General features: G+C 42.0%; 2 protein-coding genes across 2 annotated transcripts in view; one reads left to right on the top strand and one right to left on the bottom strand.

Moving 5' to 3' along the window:
• Positions 1 to 20,161, bottom strand: part of LOC144073732 (angiogenin-2-like) — a 49,488-nt gene extending 29,327 nt beyond the window's left edge. The window contains exons 1-3 of the mRNA XM_077599776.1: positions 20,038 to 20,161; positions 11,205 to 11,343; positions 3,657 to 3,757 (exon numbers count right to left, since the gene is read on the bottom strand). The gene's annotated coding sequence lies outside the window, so the exon portion shown is untranslated. The remainder of the gene's footprint in view (positions 1 to 3,656; positions 3,758 to 11,204; positions 11,344 to 20,037) is intronic.
• On the top strand, positions 1,532 to 20,856 carry itga10 (integrin, alpha 10). The gene is made up of 29 exons (XM_077598125.1): positions 1,532 to 1,561; positions 3,647 to 3,786; positions 4,559 to 4,668; positions 4,743 to 4,831; positions 6,372 to 6,486; positions 6,557 to 6,684; positions 7,906 to 8,054; positions 11,741 to 11,891; positions 13,124 to 13,289; positions 14,040 to 14,110; positions 14,181 to 14,325; positions 14,943 to 15,091; positions 15,175 to 15,318; positions 15,394 to 15,600; positions 15,683 to 15,813; positions 16,765 to 16,931; positions 17,600 to 17,742; positions 17,825 to 17,935; positions 18,019 to 18,104; positions 18,197 to 18,338; positions 18,450 to 18,542; positions 18,769 to 18,935; positions 19,025 to 19,109; positions 19,241 to 19,354; positions 19,435 to 19,542; positions 19,631 to 19,744; positions 20,097 to 20,192; positions 20,267 to 20,380; positions 20,453 to 20,856. Exons 1-29 carry the CDS (start codon positions 1,532 to 1,534, stop codon positions 20,501 to 20,503), a joined length of 3,516 nt encoding a protein of 1,171 aa, XP_077454251.1. The 3' UTR covers positions 20,504 to 20,856.
• Positions 20,857 to 21,074: the final 218 nt, after the last annotated feature.

Genomic DNA, 21,074 nt, shown 5'->3' with positions numbered 1-21,074 from the left:
TACTCTGAGCAAGGCGTGCTACCTGTCTACGGACACACACAGACTGGCCACATGGCCCTACACCTTTAGTTCATTTCAACACCAAAACACGAGCAAGCTAACAATGTACGACTTTGACACTTGACGCTTCAAGTGATTGGACCCTGTTTTCATAACCCAGGCTTTCATTTAAGTATTCTTGCATGTGTGTGTCTTACAGAAGCATGTAGGTGAGCAAGTATGCGTGTCATGTTAATGCATTCAACAGAGCTCCATTGATGCGTGGACCAGGCACACTCTGTTTTCCTTTACAAGGATGTCCAATGCGTGTGTGTGTGCCTTGCTGTTGCCATTCATAAATTCCGCTTGTTTTAATCTTGCTGATTTTCATTCCCATGCACTCGCCACCCCTCTCTTTCTCCTCTTTCCACCTCCGCTCCCCATGAGAGGGTGACAGATGAGAATAAAATGATCAAGATAATGGAGAGACAATCTGTGGTTGGATGGGAAATGCAAGTGTATTTTAATAAAAGGACCATACGGCTCACTAGGGTTTAAATTAAAAATACATTAAGAAAAGAGCGAAAGAGGAGCACGAACTTGAAAACCTGCTTTTAGTGACAAGGAAATGCAGCTGGGTGGTTCAGCTAGGTCATGTGTCAAAATCAATCATCCTGTTGAGCTGTGACCCCCTGTTGATTTGGGGTCATTTCTGGGTCACTTGGTGTTTATTGTAGCATTGACTAAAATCATTTGTTTCGCAAAAACTACCCATTGAGTATGATCCGTTTTTCATTAGGCTTAAGATGTATGGAGCAAACCAAAGTACCCAGAGAAGACCCACACAGGCACAGGCCGAACATGCCAACTCCACACAGGAAGGCCATCGGGGGATTGAACCCTTGATCTTAGAACTGCGAGGCAGACGTGCTAACCACTTCATCACCCGGCCACTCTTTGTCAGGTTCGCAGGGTGCTGGAGCCTAACTCAGTTAACTTTGGATGAAGGGAGGACAATACCCAAAACTGCCCCAAGTGAAAGAACCAATTTACCCAATGTAGAAACAATTTTCATAAAATTATGTGTTTGAAGTCTTTATTAAAAAAAATGAAGCAGTTTATATCACCTAAAGATCTTTCTTTTCCCACTCCTGCTCAAGATGCTTGCCAAAGTATAGCATGACATCACTATGGTTACAGTTGGATGATTGATGATGATTTCCAGTTTTTGTACACCTTTTTCCATCATATTTTGGACTAATTCCAAAATTGGACTATACATGAGAAGTGTAGAACTTTTGGGGTTGCATTGTATGTGCTCGCATGTGTCCAAACCCACTCATGTCAAGCTTAATGCACTCACACACGTTCGAGGAGCGATATTCAATTACAAGAGCGCCCGGAGCAGAAACGTGTGGTTGCAAAGGATCTGGACCCGGTTTGACTTGATAAATGTTTGCAGCCAGTCGTCATGGGGACGTTTGGTCAGACAGGCTGCGGTACAGTGCCGTATACAGTACAAACTAGAAGAAATCATGGTGGTGTCTCGGATATGCGGAGCGATGGGGTGTTGTCCTATAAGGCGAGGGGGGTCTTGTGGTTTTAAGAGTCGGGAGACGGACAAAAAGGGGCCATTTATGGTTTGCGAGTAGATGAGCGGAACAGGAGGATCAAGAAGATAACAAGGACGCTTATTGTGGAAAGTTGGGTGTGGAAGCGGCCACAAAAAAGCACAGTGAGAATTGAAGGGAAGAACCTGCTCAAAAAATAAACTAAAGTCACATAAAGAGAAGATTCCAGGCTGGTGTTCTCATTGGAGAACGTTTTGGAACATCTGTGTGGAATCAGAAGGATGATGGCTGCGACCCATCCGAGTCACTTGAGGTTTGGACAAGTACAAGCGGCGGAGCGCAAGTTGGAAGCCAGACTCGGCTATTAAAAAAAAACGGCCCCCGAACGCACTGCACCCGACATAATAATAATAATCGGACATAGGCCATGTCGTCATTACCACAACACAAAAAAGCCTACTGATATTACAGAGGAAAAACAGATAAGCGGGTGATCAAATGCAATGACCAGGTACAAGAAATGCATGAGCGGTGACGGAGCGTTGTGAGATATCTGGTTTCCCCTCCTGATTGAAATGCGTGTTTGTGGGCACGCGGACTTGCTGTGTGACGTACTGCCTAATCACCGCAATAGTGTTCTGGTTTTGCTTAGGCCTTCTGCATTGGGATTAATTACTGTTACATGTACAGTCAGGCTTGTAATGTATGAATGTGTGTACAGGTATGCTGCAAAAAGTGATGGACATTGAGCCCACACTTCATTAGATACACGAACAATCAAGAAAGTGACCTTGATCAAGCAAATATCAAGTAAACAAGGTGGATTTGGGAGGCAATTCATAGTATTCCAGTTGAGATCTTGGAGATAAATCCAAGAAAAAATAGCCAAGATTAGTTATCATTCAGGTCAACTTATAATCACTGCCATTGACAGCAATACCGTTTCGACTGGGAGAGCTGGGAACTCTACAATATTTTATTTCACAAAAACCCTAATAATACATTTTAAACATTTCCTACTTTTGCTTCATTTCAATGTACATTGGTCAGCTCGTCATGGATGAAAAAGTCCTCTGCAAGCCATTGAAATAATATTAGTTGTCTTTTACAGAGGATAAAGATCACATCCCCTATTCATGGCATTTTAAATTGATTGAGAAACCACTGTATTATATCATCCCTGAATGTTAAACTGACTAATTCTATGTTTTATAAACTATAGAATCTAAAGGTTTGTTATTTTCATGACCCGGTTAGTCACTTGAACCCAGTGAGCTGGCTGACCATCTTGGTACTCAATGCCATCGCACAGCATGAATGAAGGGCAGACTTGTGTGTCTCAACAGGGGGCTCACTATACTCCTCCGCTTTTTCAACCAACACACCCTTCCCTTACTTTACCTCCAGACTGAACTCCCTTTTTCTTTAAAGAGGCTACTACTGGTCGCCGTGTTTATCTGTCCTTTTCACTCTTTTCCTCCTCCCTGCTGTCTTTTCCAGCCGACTCTCCCATAAACTGAGACAAAAATATATATACCACGCTCTAGTAGTGGATTTCCAGCTTCCAACCCCACATTCTTTCAATCAACTTAAAGCAGCATGTGTTTCGTTTCCATAGAACGCTTCATCCAGAACACATCTTCCGTTATATGCAAACCCAACATGCATTTGAATACTTTTACTTGGCTCCACTGCAGGTAGTACGCACAGAGCCTCTAGTCAGTTGTGGTGTAGCAGTGTTTTTATACATTAAAAAAATACTGAGTAAAGAAAATACTCCTCTCTTACTGTCTGATGTGTTATTTTTCTCACAATGGATTTTCCATTGGAAATGTCCTACAACATCCCTAACTATGATTAAGTTGACAATTTAAATACAATTGGTCTTGCCAGATTGTACTTCAGTCGAAGCCACAAAGACATGATAAACTACCCCGAAAACACGAATATAAGGATTATATTAATGGTTATTTTTGTTTGATTCTTTTATTTATGACTATTTTTATAGCTGCGTTTTACTCTTGACTGAAAATTAACTGCAATGTGCCATAAGACATGGATCACCAACCTTTTTAAAAATTGTGAACACTTAATAGGCATTCTCACCTGTGTTTTGTCTTATAGGCTTGTGCGAGTGCTTCAACATCGATGTCGCGCATCCGCGGATCTTCAGCGGTCCAGAGGACGCACTTTTTGGCTTCTCGGTGCTACAGCACGAAACAGAGGCAGAGAAAGTGTGAGTTTGCTTATGGCCATTACAGAATCGGGGCTCATTTCATGTAGCAAAATTCATTTTTTTTAAATAACCATTACAGAAAATACTAAAACATGCAATTTTGAAATGACAGCTAGGCATTTTTTTTAGTTTGAAGTACCCCATAAAAAAGGCAAATTTCTCTTGTTTCACCCTCCCAAGGCATGTTGTATGATAAGAAATACTAAATAATAAGATAATAAAATAAGAACATTGAAGGCATAGTGCACGTGTCAAAGTGGCGGCCCGGGGGCCAAATCTGGCCCACCCCATCATTTTGTGTGGCCCGGGAAAGTAAATCATGAGTGCTGACTTTCTGTTTTATGATCAAATTAAAATGAAGAGTATATTAAATTTCCTGATTTTCCCCCTTTTAAATCAATAATTGTATTTTTTAATCATTTTTTTCTGTGTTTTTAGTTCAAAAATCATTTTGTAAAATCTAAAAATATATTTAAAAAAAAGCTAAAATAAATATTGTTTTAGATGTATAAAAAACTGAATATTCAGAGCTTTTAATCCATTTATTTAAAAAAAATCTAATTATTATATCTAAAATGGTCTGGCCCACGTGAAATCAAGTTGACGTTAAAGCGGCCCGCAAACCAACCCGAGTCTGACACCCTTGGCATAGTGTATTATTCAGTTCAATTTTGAAGCCTTCCAATTTCAGAATGACCGTTATGTGACGCGGACAACATTTTGTAGTCTATATTGGTGATTCTAATATCATACGTCACCACGTTACATACAGAATGCTTGTTGGTGCTCCTTGGGATGGGACACCAAACAACAGGAAAGGAGATGTGTACAAATGCGCTGTGGGGGAGGAAAGCACCTCCAATTGCAGCAAATTGAATTTAGGTGAGAGCCAACATTTTCATGTCAACACCAAATGAACAATTGTTGGTCTGAACTGTTGTTTCCTTTTATCTCAGGGGAAGCCGCCTTCCATAACATATCCAAAAACCTGAAGAACTCTCATCTGGGCATGACACTCACACCTGACTCTCCTGATGGCCTTTTGGTATGTCTGTCTGTCTCTAAGCTTTTTTTGTACTGAGCGTACTTACCTAAAATCAACTGGCCTGAGTTCAGCTCACTCATGACCCTTAACAGTGGGTAACAGTCTTTGATATCAGAATTGGAAAAGAAAATGTCTGGCTCTGGCTGTCATTCAGCCACTGAGCATTCTAGACACATGAAGGGACCTATTGGTCTAGATCTAAACTACAGCCCACCAATGAGGACCTTTAAAGCTTGCCTCCCGTCTAAATCGCCCAGTTATGAGACCACTGGCTCACATAAAAGCATGCATGCGTGTAAGTTTTCCTGTCAATGACCCTCAGCGGGTTGAAATCACCGCACGACATAGCATGCATTAAGTTAAGCCCGTGTTTCTTCAGTCGTCCGCCAACTTCTCAGTACTGTCGGAGCACGGTTGTTTATAGCCCATGAAAAACTGGCCGGTGCAGTACCACTTTCGTGCCTGTGTGCTTTATTTTCTTGAGGCCAGTGGTCAGGTCTATAACGGGCTCGGAATGTGTCTTCCTTCTGCCTTTTGTAAATGAGAGACTTTCAAAAAGCCATTGCACCTCTGTTGATTTTCTTCTTTTACACTTCTCGCTTTCCATCATTAACTGATCCACTTTCTGTAATAACAGGGCAAAATATAAGAGGTTTTCTCTTTCTCCTATTTGACCTGCCTTCCCCCTGCCGCACTTTTGTCTCTCTGATGTGTGCAAGTAAGCCTTCTCTCTCACTTCCCAGTTATTCCTCAGCTCAATTAGATCCAAATTGCCTCACTGGTCTGGTGTTCTGACGCTGCCAAGATGACAACAATAGCCCCCCCCTCTGTCTCCGCCTCCATGTTCGGTCCCCCAAACCGCACTATTGTGATTTTTCCATGACTGACTCCCTCTCATGACTGTTTATGCTCAATGCCTTCCCTTATTTAGTCACTTTCTAGCGAAACACCATATGCGTGCACGCTATTATTTTCTGTTTGCAACCAAACACCATCCAGGATACATTACGGCAAAGGTGAACTGCCCAACTTAAATGGGGTTCACGATAGTCTTGTTCCAAACTTTATACTATACCAGTAGATGTATGCATATAGTGTATGATGCAAATGAGCCAATGAAATATCAATCAATATCTTAAGGAGGGTCATGGGGATGCTGGAGCCTTTCCCAGCTAACAATGGGCAGTAGGCGGAATACATCCAGAATTGGTTTTCAGGGCATAATAAGACAATCAACCATTCAAATATACACATATACTTAAGGACAAGTTAGAGGGTTCCATCATACATAATTACTGCTAAGCTTGTAATGGCAGTTAAGGACTTTTGTTACAAATGAATTGCCTTTTTGTGGGCTTATGTCTGAAAACTTGCCAATTTTTAAACATGCCTGTATCCTTGTGAAAATGTATCCATTAAAGGATCCCAACATACGTGTAATACAACATAATCCGTCATACCAGACAGGTGTCATATTGCCATATGTTGACTATAAAATGATTAAGGTCAAGAAAGGATGTCCAACATGTGTTTTCGGTAGGCGTGTGCACCACTGTGGTCCCAAGAGTGCGGCACATCCATGTTCAGCACAGGCATCTGCGCCTCCGTTAGTGATGACCTCCAGCCAAGAGAGACAATTGCTCCGACAGCGCAACGTAATTGGCACACAAACACAATCGCATTTTGACTGACAGAGCATAAACTGAAGAAAATATCATCTTTCAGGGTGTACAACCTACATGGACATCGTGATCGTGCTGGATGGTTCTAACAGCATTTACCCCTGGTATGAGGTGCAGAGCTTCCTCAGCAACATCCTTAGCAAGTTCCACATCAGCCCAGACCAAATGCAGGTAAAAGCCATATTATTACTCCCTCCAAGCACAAAGACACAAATGGTTTTCTGTAAATTGAAGGGTTGACTTCAAGTGCTGTACGATGAAAAATAAAGTATAGCTAAAACGAGGCACTCCCAAAACGATTCATTTAAACCCTATAGTATATGGCAGTCAGTGTCAAACCTGTAGATTACTAATGCATAGATTAATTTATTTAAGTATCTAAAATAACATTGAAAAATAAAATAATAATTTATAATTTAATCCTAACCCAAAATTCCATGTATGTGGATTCCAGGTCTTTATTAAGTGTTTTTTTTAAATCCCGAAAATAGGCACTCATCCAATGTAAAGGGGCGGCCCGACGGCTTCAGTGGTTAGCGTGTCGGCCTCACAGTGGGAGACCTGGGTTCAAATCCAGGTCGGTCCACCTGTGTGGAGTTTGCATGTTCTCCCCGGGCCTGTGTGGGTTTTCTCCGGGTACTCCGGTTTCCTCCCACATTCCAAAGACATGCATAGTAGGCTGTTTGGACACTCTAAATTGCCCCTAGGTATGGGTGTGAGCGTGAATGGTTGTTTCTCTTCTTGTGCTCTTCGATTGGCTGGCCACCAATTCAGGGTGTCCCCTGCCTCTGGCCCAAAGTCAGCTGGGATAGGCTCCAGCACCCCCCACAACCCTAGTGAGGATAAAGCGGTTCAGAAAAGGAGATGAGATCCAATTTAAAGGTTTCGATTTAATTGAAAATTGTACCAGGTTACACTATCTGTTCCACTATATGAAGACAAGATAAGTGAGCCAAAGAATGCTTCCAAATCGAGAAGTAATATGAAATGCATGGATTGCTGCGGTGACATCAAGGGGCATTAAGAGGCCAACTTGAGGCAGTGGAGGAATGGAGGAAGGCTGGAGATATTGTAAGAGAAACAGCTATGTGGGGTGAACAGGAAATAGTTATGGTTTCCCAGAAAAGTCCAAAATTCCATTAACGTGCTGTTTGCTTTAAATGGCGAGGCTGTTGTGGGTTGTTTTATTACTAGGCTGTATTTTCTCGATTACAAATAATTATGCTTTCATACTAAATGTACTCTAAATCTAAATACTTTTGTGACACAAGACATTTGATGCAGTGTGGGGCATAGAACATTAGATTGTAGAGATTATGACTTGTTTGTAAAGTGTGGGATTGAAACCGCTTTGAACAAAGAGGTAATATGCTTGCATGCATGCCCATTAAGGTAGGAATCCTGCAGTATGGCGAGGTAGCAATCCACGAGTGGTCCCTGAAAGACTACCAGACCACACAAGAGGTGGTAGAAGCCGCCAAGAATATCAGCCGCCAGGAGGGACGAGAGACGCGCACTGCATATGCCATCAACATGGCCTGGTAAGCCTTGTCTAACACTGTTACCTTTGGCCGGTTACGAATATTCCCCATAGTGCCTTTTCTCATTTGGTCTCTGTGTAACTGTAACATGTTGATCTTCAAACAAGGATATCCGCCAATTAATAATAGTGCGCAGTTGTCCCGTAAAAATTGTCCCATAGCCTAGAGATGGCTATGGGCAAATAAAATATTTCTGCCATGAAGGCAAACCCAGACGTGTTATTAATATTGAGCATAGACCCATATTTGGTAACTTTAGTGGATGTTCAAAAGCGACCCTGAACACCTCACAATTTGAAAGTAAAATGTTAGGTTAGTTTTCTGCCAATCAACAAATGAGGGCAAATTAGAGTTAGTATTATTATACCTTGAGTAAAAAAATGATGCAAATACGTTGGGTCAAAAAAAAAGTTGGTAGAATTCCCTTTAAAGCCCACATGCTTTACATTTTGTAGTTGTAGTTTCCATTACGTACTGTATTCCATTTTATCTCAATTAAAATTACCGGCTAATTTGCCCTGCAAATGGTTAAACTGCAAGATGAATTTTAAAAAGGGGACATAAGGACAGCCTCTCTCTCGTGAAATAAGATATACACTGACAATATAGTTGCAACGTGCTCCTTTAATTTGCTCCAGATCCATCATCACACGCAGAAAGAAATATGTAGTCGGGGGCGTGGCCTTATGATCTGCTAAATCCAGCCAAAAGAAACAGCTCCATAGGTTCAAACCACAAAGTCTTTAAAATAAGCCCCTTTTTTTCTTTCTCCTTCAAAATAAAAAATCCTGCTTTATGAAAGTGTAAACTCTGTGACTGTGTTTACACAAGCACCCAAACATTAAATTGGAGAGTTCCTATTTTGTGCTTCATTTATAATGAAAGAGTCCAATAAGTGTGGGTAGATAAAAAATGCAGTTAGGCTGATTGAAAACTAAATTTTCCTCAAGTGTGAATGGTTGCCTGTCCAGAACTGCCTTGTAGTTTTTGTAGCGTTGCAAGCCGACTGATGTGGAAGTGCAGGGACCACCCTGTTCTGAAAGTTGTAAAACCATCAGCCAGTGTGTCTGTCTGGTCTATCACACAGTGTTGACCTCAAATATTGTATGTGATCTGCCTTTGTTGGAACCACCCGCGCACACATATAAGCTAAGTGATAGCAGGATTGGCATGGGAGCAAGCAAACAGGAGTCGCCGCCTGCTGGCTCAGCATGGCTGCAGGTGTGGCAGCGGCTGGCCAGTTAAACTACGCTCTCGCAGCTGTCAAAACACACGCTGGCACTCACTCTCATGTCTTCTCATCGACTGCCTTTGCTCCCTTTTTGCCTTTAATCCTTTATGGGGCAATTATTGAACTGGTTGGCTGCCACTGAAGGCACTAGACTACATATACCTCCAGTCCATGAATGGTAGAGGATGGCAGCATCAGCCCTGGCAATTTAAATGAACTGGATGTCTATCGGTTTCAATGGTAGCCAAAATGAGTTAAATAATATTTTAAAAAAACAACTTTAATTTATGGTGCCCTGCTATGTATCTACATTTATATTTTCACGTTTGTGAGTTATTGATTCTGTTATGTATTAGTACGCAAATACTTGAGAACAAATGTGTCTAAATAAAAGTGCCAGTTGCCCAAAGCCAGAAGAGTGAGATCATACACCTCAATCTCCCAAGGCCCTAGATGAACTGGGGTTGACGGCAAGGAGAACATTTATAGGCCCTATTATTAAAGTGTCATTTGCAGGACAGTGGGGCACAATATGTTGAGCAATAACTACGCATGTTTCAAAAAATATAAAAGCAACAATATAAATCTGAATAGGTTCCCAATGTAGTATAGTCGGGGCTATATGTGTTCCCTTTCATTAACTGTTATCCACCATGTATTTCTGTTGAGTGGTGATTTATCACATCTGGAGGTAGTAGTATAATCTTACAATATAGTCTTAAAACTGACCATAGAGATAATATAAAGAATTAATGATTATAATTCGATGCAGCATTACCCAGCACCACTCAATCCATAAGAACTTGCTATCATTACAAAAAGTGATAGCCCCCGTAATGGAAGTGACAGACATGAAATCCATCCAATCCCAATTCACATAGCTGCCCTTTCCAAGCAGTTTCTGTCATCTTTTTCCCACATGGATTTGCAAAGTAATCCGTGTGACAAGGCAGTCTCAGACATAATGATGATGTGAAATAAATCGTCAAGGATAATATTAAACTTCAGAACTCTTTAACTACACCACAAACTTTTTGGGTGCTTTTATGTCTAACATAACACACTTAAGCCAAAAAGTGTATCTTGACTTTTGCTTTACGGCTATTGGAATTGAAAGTGTTTAAATCATCTTCAAATGTTCTTCTACTACAGTTCCTCTCTGAATACAATCAGAGGCTAACTCAGTCAACTTGTAATGGTATATTATACTTTTTATATCATCTCACAGTAGTCAAAATCAAACAGTGGTAGTGCATGAGAAAGAAAAGATGGCAAAGTCAAACAGAAGCCTCCAAGTGGATTAGTCATTCTTTTTCAATTTGCTCCACCCGTTTTCACTGTGCTCGTTTGGCCATGCCGACCGCGTCGCCATGTGTCACTCACTACTAGTGCGCAAGTGTGACTCTATAAAACAGCGTGTAAATACTTGGCAAGCTGCAAATTAGCTCATCTTTCATCTCCCCCTCTGACTTTGCTTTTAATTTGGATTTTGTATCTGCTTTCAGTTTCATCACATTTTCCCAATTCCTCTTTTAACTTCCACTTTTCCATTCACAAGGTCAATTTGCACTTTTCACTCCTGAAATTACCCTGTTATGCAACACAGCATACGAGCAGTTTGCACATCTTTTTAGCCCAGATTAAAATGTCCATCGATTTTAGCGTGAGTGTGAATGGTTTTATGTATTTTGGGATTCCTCTCTGTTTGCCTGCCGTCAAGTTCCCCGCGTCCGCACCCAGTATAATTTTCAGACTGCTTAGTGGGAGAAGAAAACGGTTGTTTTTAACTTAGAAGTGCGGTACTGGCAACCACAATGTTAAATTTAGCCTGGAGCTGGGGCTGGAGCGTGGCCTGAAAATGACTTGAATGAATTTTGTTTCCCACTCTCCTATACAGTGTGTGTATATGTGTGGCTTACCAGGCATAAAGCAGGTCCCACTGAGTGCAGGTTTTGTACAGACAAACAGGGTGCGGCTTCTGGTCAGTCAGTGAGTGTGTGTTGGTCGTGTAAGCTTCCTCTCCATCATGGCACCATCACAAAGGAATGCACAGATGCCCTGAAACACACACACACACATTAGCATTACACGCACTGACCACTTTGGAGTCAAACGGCGGCTACGTTATTCGTGTCAAGTATGACTAATGTGTGGTACAATTTGGATCCCTACCATTCCATTTAATGGGATTGGAGCTCCAATGCATAACCATTAAATGCTATAAGGTCCGATAGAGCAAGGGTGGGGGAAACATTTAAAAAAATAAAATGGGAAACATTAAACACATGTTTCATTTACGGTTTGAATTGCTTGGTGGGGTGGGTCACATGCTTAAAATGTTCTTATGTGACCAATAGGTTGGACTACTATCTTTCTCCCTTGGGCCCTTTCACTCCAGGACTCACTCACTTTCTTCTTTTGTGAGTAAAACGGTCGTTTTTGTGTGCGCCTACAGCACAGAGGCCTTCAGCGCCGAGCGTGGGGCAAGGGAGGGGGCAACCAAGGTGATGATTGTTGTGACGGACGGAGAGTCACATGACGGCGAAGAGCTGCCTGACGCTCTGATAGAGTGCGAGACCAGGAACATCACTAGATATGCCATTGCTGTGAGTATATAGTATATTAAGATAGATTAAGTCATGTACTGTATTCACCTTCTCCTGCTGAACTCACTTTTTAAGTAAATAAATAAACTTCCCATGTGTGGACATTACACGGCCACACTCGAGAACCAAATATTAATATTGTGGGACTCGATGACTCCATGAAAAATGTGATGTCACACATGTATTTTTTTTCCTTCAATAACAGTTATTATATTTTTAGAATAATAATAATAATGGCATCATCCATGTGTTAGTAAAGTAGACGACTAGACGTGTGAGGCGAAAAATTAAATGTTAAATCCTAGCTGTGTCATTTCCAACACAGCGCATGCGTATGAAATGTCCCTGACATTCCTCAAAGTTTGCTTTCATAGCTATCCACTCCTTCAAGTAATCACACAATACCACGCCGACCCCATAAATAGCATCTTTAAATTGCCAAATGAACCCTTTGGGTGCACTGAAATAACCCAGCAGAAGAAATAAGCCCTTTTTGTCCAGCTCCACCCGACAAGTGGCAACTGGAGACAGTTGTTCTAAGTGAGGGGTGCAAACTCCCCCCATGCGTTTTATCTTATGTCTTGAAGCACACATCATGTGAGTCATCGCACTCCAGGGAGTCATTCACAGTTATATGTTCCACTAGTGTTGCACGCATTAAATGCTCTAATTACATGTTTTCCATGTTTAATGTGTGCAAAATGTTTGTGACTTACACTGGAAATGGAGAAGCGATGCTTACCATTCAGATGCTTGATCACAACTTAATTATATTTGAGATTAAGTCGAATACAAAAACTTAACGGTAAGCATATTTCTGTGTCGGATCTCTTAACAACCCTTTAGCCTACTTTCCAAAACAGTACATTTCCTTTATTTGTTTTGGGCCTGCAATCATGCGGAGTGTCTTGGGTTTCGCTTCTCCCATAGTATTGTTTTATCCAGATGGATGTTTTCCCAGTATAACTGTACATAGTATAAAAACATGTTTTAATCTATTGCCTCTTTAGACTATGGTCTTTAACTATAAATAAAAAGGAGGTCGGGGAGGTTTTTTGGAATTTCAATGGGAAAAAGGATTTGATTTCCATTTGGAAGAGGGCGTACTTGGCTTTGTTTATGGCCAACATTGATATTAAAGCGCTCTGCTATTCTCACATTCTTCTGTCTATGTGTGCTTTATCACGTAGCTCTTTCTTTGAAGAATTAAAAAAAAAACACACACTTTCCAGGTTTTGGGTCACTACCACAGGAGGCAGCAGGACCCTGACACCTTCATCAATGAGATAAAGTACATCGCCAGCGACCCTGACGACAAGTACTTTTTCAACGTAACGGACGAAGCAGCGCTCAACGACATAGTGGATGCTTTAGGAGACCGCATCTTCTCACTTGAAGGTGCGTGTGACTGCCGCCAAATAGGCTAATGAATGAATGAATGATGCTTTCATGGCGCATATGAAAGCAACGGGAAATTCCGAAAAGATGATGGCTGCTTTTTGTACCTTGTTTTTTTCCATTTACCGTATTTTCACGAATATAAGGCGCACCGCATTATAAGGCGCACCCTCAATGAATGACACATTTTATTTATTTTTTCCATATATAAAGCACACTGGATTATAAGGCGCCCTGTCTATCTTGGAGAAAATTTTAAGACTTTTAAGTGTGCCTTATAGTCGTGAAAATACGGTACGTTTGACCAAGAGCAATATTGATCAAATTCCTTTTTGTCCTAAAGTGATTTCCTTTCCGTTGGATTCTTTTAAACTACATGGTATTGACTCTTACTAAACACAAGTTAAAAAGTAAACAAGCTTTTATGAAAATGCTTCATAGAAAGGTTGAAAACATGACGAGACACATTGTGGTGAGTTTAAAAGAGAACATATATTCACTGAATAAATGAGCTGATGAACAGGAAGACAAGAATGAACTGCTGCAGTAGAGTTACGAAAGAGGATGTCAGATGCAAAGATATGCCATTAGAAACGTGGAAAGAATATAAAACAGCAAAGGAAAGGGTGAGGCTTTTATGTCACCCGTGGAGTTTGGGGAGAATAGGAGAACTCAAGAGGAGGAAGGAAGGGAGGACATGTAAAGCAACATGAAGATGAGGAAACGCTGACCTATGCACTTCGCTTTCAGGAACACTGGGCAACCAGAGCTCCTTCCACATGGAGATGTCCCAGATCGGCTTCTCCACACACATTCTGGATGTAAGTTCAATTTGTGCATCACTTGTTGTGCATCTCGTGTTCTAAAGGCGTGTCACCATGTCATCTTTAGGATGGAATTCTGTTCGGGATCGTCGGCGCTTATGACTGGGATGGCGGTGTCCTAAAGGAGGGCACCAATGGGAGAATCATGCCGGCCAGGGAGGCCTTTGAAAGCGAGTTCCCCCTTGAGCTCAAAAATCATGCTGCTTATCTCGGTACGCACGTCATACACCTGGCCAGTGCAAAGTCAACTTGCGTGACAAATCAATTTTATCCACTGAAAAATGTGTATATATTTGTTAAATTTGTGTGTTGGTGGCGGCCAAGTGGTTAGCGTGTCAGCGTCATAGTTCTGGGGTCCTGGGTTCGAATTCAGGTCTGGGATCAGTTCCAGCAACCCCCGCGGGCCTTGTGAGGATAAGCGGTTCAGAAAATGAATGCATGGTGTGTGGGTCCACATTGGTATGCACAAAACACTTTTGATCTAGGATGTGTCACTTCTGGATATCTCGTCCCTATTTATAAGGGGTCTTAAACCATTTGAGGGATCATACACGCAATTAGGCGATTCTGAAAGGTGATCGTAAGTGAGAGCATGTAATCAGCTAAAACTGACGGGTTAAATTTCCAGTCCAGTGATGCCTTTGAGTTGAGATGTGTATCAGGATCAGGTTTTTTTTTAAATCCACACATCTGGGCTGACATCATTGTTCTCATCTTTCCAGTCAAGAGTTGACAGAACAGGTGAAAAACAATTGCTTTAGCAGGAGTTTAAGTGCAAGAATCTGATGAGGGTGTTTTAAAAAGACTTTAAACTTATGGGTTTCTGCAGGCTATACTGTGTCGTCTGTGGTGGTGGGTGACTGGAGGAGGCTGTATGTGGCTGGCGCTCCACGCTTCAAGCACAAAGGAAAAGTCATCCTGTTTGAACTCAGCGAACAGGGAGACGTCAACATTGTACAGGCCCTCAACGGAGAACAGGTGGAGCTCTGTATTTCAGATACTATAGATGTAATGTCACCCCCTGGTGCCAGGAAGTTGAAAGAACGTGTCTTTCTCCCTAGATTGGGTCTTACTATGGAAGCGAGCTGTGTGGTGTAGATGTTGACCAGGACGGAATCACTGATGTGCTCCTGGTTGCAGCTCCAATGTTCCTTGGCTCTGGGAACAAGGAGGCCGGTAGAGTCTACATCTACACTCTTAGTGGGGTAAGAAGGCACATGAAGGACTATTTTCCAGCACCTTCAGAAAACCCATGATCCATTTTCCTGCCTCTCAACCAGGAAGAAGTGTTCGTCTCGAATGGAACCCTGAAATCAGACGAAAAGTCTCAAGATGCCAGGTTTGGCTATGCAATGGCCATTGCTCCGGACCTCAACCACGATGGATTCACTGACTTACTGGTGGGTGCCCCATTGGAGGATGACCATCGCGGGGCTGTTTATGTGTACCATGGCCAAAATATTTATATCATCCACAACTACAAGCAGGTACTCTCCATTCTTTCTCAGGCAAGAGTTCACAAAGTTACTTCAGCATTCAATCACAGGGACGTTTTTCATTTACATTCAGCGTATCCCAGGGATGTCAGTCTCCCCAACCTTGCAGTATTTTGGACGCAGTGTCAGCGCCAGGTTGGACTTGGATGGAGATGGACTAATTGATTTGGCAGTGGGAGCCCACGGCAGTGCTGTTCTGCTAAGGTTAGTCCATCGGTTAGAAGGATATTTCCTGGTTTGTGCAGTGGATTGGGGTAGCTTTGAACGGTTCTATGTATGAATCCGTGTGCGGTCTTTTGGTCGCCGGTCTTTTGGTCGCCGTCTTTTGGTCGCCGGTCTTCTGGTCGCCGGTCTTTTGGTCGCTCGGACCCAAACAACGGGCGACCAAAAGACCGGCGACAAAACAAGGTAAAAAAACATGGTCTACGCATCAATAAAAGCCAACAATGGCACTGAGCAGTTTCACTGAGCGGACGTGTGCGTGTATGAGTTTGTATGTACATGAGTTGTCCCCTTAGGAAGGGACGTCAGTCAGGGTCTTAACAAGTTCTCCAACAAAACACAATAAAAGTACGGAAAATTTTGAGCTTTTCTTTAGCCTAATAATTAATAGGGCATTAAGTATGACTAAATAATAATTCACAGTTTGTATTTAGGGAATTTGAGCAACGATTTAAATGGTAATTATCAATAACCTTCCGGGCGACCAAACGACCGAGTACCGTTTGAATCAATAGCATATGTCTAAAAAAAATAGCGAAAAGTGCAGATAAGTTGATGCGCTCCACATATACTTTCCAAATCATCATCACATTACCCTTAAAAATTATGACTTTACAGATTATATTTGATTAAGATAGAAAAAGGTGCTAGAAGTGCACATTCACCCAATGTTAGTCGAGATGTATCACTACAACACACTATCGTGGTACCAATCACTACATTCAGAGCTTTGTTGCCATCTTGTGGAATCTTGGAATGTCAACAAGAGCTGGAAAAACCTGTCTGCTTTGTTTTCAACAAAATATCAAGGGTAGTTTCTATAGGAAAATAATAAGATCAGGGAAGCCTGTGAATAACCTCGGTTTCATCCACCGTGCACTTGGGTTAAGGTTGGTATCTTTTGATCACATACAGTATAATTCTGTTGTGCAGATCTCGAAGCATCGTACAAATCAACGTCAGCCTGTCCTTCCAGCCACACTCTATCAACGTCATTCAAAAGACATGCCAGCGTGGTGGCCGAGAGTCCGCTTGCCTCGATGCCACAGCTTGTTTCACGGCTGTTTCACGCTCTCCTGGACCAAACAGTAACGACTTTGGTATGTCACTTTCTCTTAAGCCTCCCAATGGTCCTCTTGCACTGCACTCGTAGCAGACCAGCCTCCAAATCTCTCTTATTAGACCCACTTTCAGCCAGATTTACTATAAAATGGGGCCTTTTATACAGGATGGGTGAGTAGGGAAGTTGCTACGGCAGGGAAACGTTCTTCTTTGTGTAAGGCATTTTCAGAATTTCAGTTGTCAGAAACAAGAGAAGTCTTTGTAGACAATCTGATTCTTGTCATTTGAAAAACCTACATTATATTTTATACCCAGGAGATTTTTCGCACACCTTAAATATAGAGACAATGATTAAAAAGAGACCCCACATATACTCATTGGCGGTGAAGCAACCTAAACTCTCTTTAAATAACAAATATACCATCCAGTTATGACGGTAAACATCTCTGATCAAAAAGAGGCCTCCGTCGTGATTTTGCCATAAAATGGCAGTCAAATATTTGTACTGGGAACTATGCATGATCAAAATATACCAAACTAGGTGTCCTCTCTGGACCAGCAGAAGGTTGCTCGTCCGACACCTGTTGAAGTTAACAGAAAATCCCTTACTCATTCTAGCTATGAATTCTGAACTAGTCGAGGGTGAATAGGGTAACCTTTCCAGACCTTTACTACCTGGTAACAGTAGTAAAAACCTTTTTTTCAGACTTGTGGGTGGCAGCCATGTTGGATGACAGGAAATTGTCAGCTCGGGCTCTCTTTGATGACAGCTCCAACAGGCTAACCCAGCTGGCGGTGCGAGCTCAGACGGGACAGACTCTGTGCTACAAGCTGCCCTTCCACGTCTATGTGAGCATTGCAGGCTGGCCAAGCTGCAACCGGCGCGCCTTCACATTTTCTCTCCTTATACTCATCTGTCTGTCTTTGATAGGACACGGCAGATTACATCCGCCCAATCAGCTTCTCATTGCGCTTCAAGATCAACAACACCGAGAGTGGTCCCGTATTGGACGAGGGCTGGCCGACATCTATGAAGAAATATGTGAGTTTTGAAAATTGGTCGCCTCGCATTTCCTGTTCTCCCATCGGTAAGACATGATGTTCTTTCCATGTGTGCTCGAGCAGATCCCCTTCTTTAAAGACTGCGGGGAGGACGATGTGTGCACCACCAATTTGGTGCTGCAGGCCCAAATGGACATCTTTGGGACAAGGTATGTTTATGTACATAGTTACATAAACACGAGACATGACAATTCAGTTGATTACGGTACTTTGAGTCAAAGTTCTTCTGTTTCCTCCACAGGCATAAGCCTTATGTGATTCGCAGTCCTCGTAGGCGTATGTCAGTGGAAGTTCAACTGGAAAACAGACTGGAAAACGCCTACAACACAAGCCTGACTCTGCACTATTCACGCAACCTGCACTTTTCCAGTCTCAGTATTAGGGTACGATTTAATTGTATTCAGAAAGACTTGGTGATAAATAAAATAGAATGCATAGAATGTTGTAGTATTTCTGAGAAAATTCTGTACTGTCTTACAAAATCTTGTTTGTAGGAGGATGGCAATTTCAAGATCGAGTGCACGGGTCTGGGATCCAACAGTCACATGTGTAACGTCAGTTACCCAGTGTTTCGCTCCCAGTCCAAGGTACCATCGGGCATTACCACATTACACACCACTTGAGTGTTGCACTCACACTGTACTACTGTAAAACAACAGAACTCACTGAAATCTAGACAAGACAAACATTTGGGAGATGAAATCAAGACAAGTCTGGTTTTGAGACCATTATCACTTTTAGGTGCTCCAACAGTACTTCAAACTGAGCCTACTCCGTCTTAGTCAAGGTTAAATGCGTCATTTCTTTTGAAAGGTGAATTTCATGCTGGAGTTTGAGTTCAGCTGCACCACACTGCACAGCCGAGTCCAAATGAAGCTGAATGTAGCCAGTGACAGCGTGGAGCGACCAGACACTTTGGGGGACAACAGTGTTCAGCTCCAGAGTTTTGTACAGTATGAACCTGACCTGTTTGTCAGCAGGTATGATTCATCACTAGCTAGCAGTGTTCCAGGCACTTTTAAGGGTCTTTAACATGTCTTCACGTTTCTTTCTCACTCTCCTCCTGCAGCGACTCCAATTTAAACCGATATGAAGTGCACCCCACTCGAACAATGTCAGAAGCCATTGGACCAGAGTTCTACACGCATTTTAAGGTACACTAAAAAGACCTTCGTGGTCAGGCATCAGAAGCACGGACCCACTTTTACTTCAATTCGAATATTTGTATCATGAATATTTGTTATCTGGGTCATATTTCAACCTCTTTTGCTGTCTTTCTTTGTAGCTCCAGAACTTGGGTTGCTACCCTGTGAGCAACCTGGAGCTGAGGCTGCTTCTCCCCGCTGTTGCAGCAGAAGACACAGTGTTTATGACAGTCACAGACATTTCCTCGCACAACGTAAGTCATTCCTCGTCACGAGTGCCCGCATAGTTTTTCTGCCCAATTTTTTTGTATGACACATTCATGTTGCCTCGCAGGCAACGGCCGTGAATTGTAGCGTGATGAGTGATGTAGCCGAACTAAAAATACGACAGGGTGACGTACATCCCCTCCATCCCGAAGACATGTTGCCGAATGATGTCTTGGTGAGGCACCCGAGGCAAACCAGAGAGCGAGCATGTTGACAACCTCCCCTAAAAATGCTTTTGTGTTGGTTTTTTTTTTTTTACATAGAACTGTAGCAGGTCGTGGTGCATAGAGGTTACATGTCAAGTTCAGCAGCTCCAGAAAGGACAAGCTGAAGTGATTCGCCTAAGCCGCAGAGTCAATGACGACTTTTTCAGAAAGGTTAGCATCTAAAAACATTGATTTTACAGCATTCAGGAGGCTGAAAATGACATAATTCCATTAAAGAGTACAGGATTGAGTTATTGAAAACTAACCTTACACCATCGTCTATCGGAATGGAGACCAACCGTTAGTTTATCTTAAATATTGAGCATGAGTGAGTGTGTTGTTATTACATCCAATAGAAAAATGTGCAGAATGAAGCACTTATTTAGTTTGAGCGTTGATTGGTTGTTTAGCAAAGTGTACATTGACTATTCTGCAACTCAGGCTAATGGTGTTGCATTACTTACTTTGAAGAGATGGAAAGCTCTTTTCTCGCAATGATTTAGATCTTGTCTTGTATCTGCAGGCCAAATACAAGTCAGCAAGGATAGTTGGCTTGTATCAGATTGCACCTCACGAGACCAATCTCATCACTCTGGCGACAGGAACAGTGTGGCGAGAGGTAAGAAAAACATGTTACAGACCATCAGAAAAAGAAGGACCTTTGAAGTTCTCTAATTTGCCTTTTGCATCAAGACTGTACTGGAAGTGTTGAAGGGAAGAGCCATTCCCATCTCCCTGTGGATCCTCATTGGGAGCATCATTGGTGGTTTGCTGCTACTGGCGCTCATCATCTTCATACTATGGAAAGTATGTGTATATATTTATCATGTGCACTTGTTTGTAGATTTCTGAGTGTAATTTAGTGTGACTTCTCCACAGCTCGGTTTTTTCGCACGCAAACACAGAGAAGACGAGGACCAAGAAGAGTGAAACCAACCCTTACAAAGAAATCTGTAGGAAAATGTCACTCATTCCACCTTCAAACGGGCCTAACAACATAAAGCATCAGGGGTCCGCCAATGGCCTTATCAGAAAAAATGCACTACCCGCTGGGTCCAGGGTTGTGAGCACTTATGTAAATAGTCTTTTCTGCCTTTGCTAGTGTATGAAATCACTTTTCTTCTATTTAATTAACAGGAATTGTCTAGGTTTCACATTTCAAACAATCACTGCTTCTCAAAACTACAAGTGTGTGTTTGAATGAATAAAAACTGGTGAAAAAAAGAATATTTGTGTATATGGACTTTCACTTGTAAAGCATCTTTACACCTTCAAGGTACTCAAAGCGGGTGCATTTTTTACCACCATGTGTACTCAAGTGTTTGAAATGCAGATAGAGGAATTTACTTCCTCTTTTGGCTGAATGAGTCAAATTGGATGCATGTGAAAAATGTCATGGTCATGTGCAATGTAGTAATCATTTGCAATTGATGTAGACTGTTCTCTGTTGTTTTTCCGTCATTTTTTCATGTGGCAAAGCCATCATTGACATCTATTGTTT

Source organism: Stigmatopora argus, chromosome 4, assembly GCF_051989625.1.
Source record: "Stigmatopora argus isolate UIUO_Sarg chromosome 4, RoL_Sarg_1.0, whole genome shotgun sequence".
In the NCBI taxonomy this organism is placed as follows: Eukaryota; Metazoa; Chordata; class Actinopteri; order Syngnathiformes; family Syngnathidae; genus Stigmatopora; species Stigmatopora argus.
The sequence above is the reverse complement of the archived record's forward strand: the minus strand, read 5'-3'. Positions and strand labels throughout refer to the sequence as shown.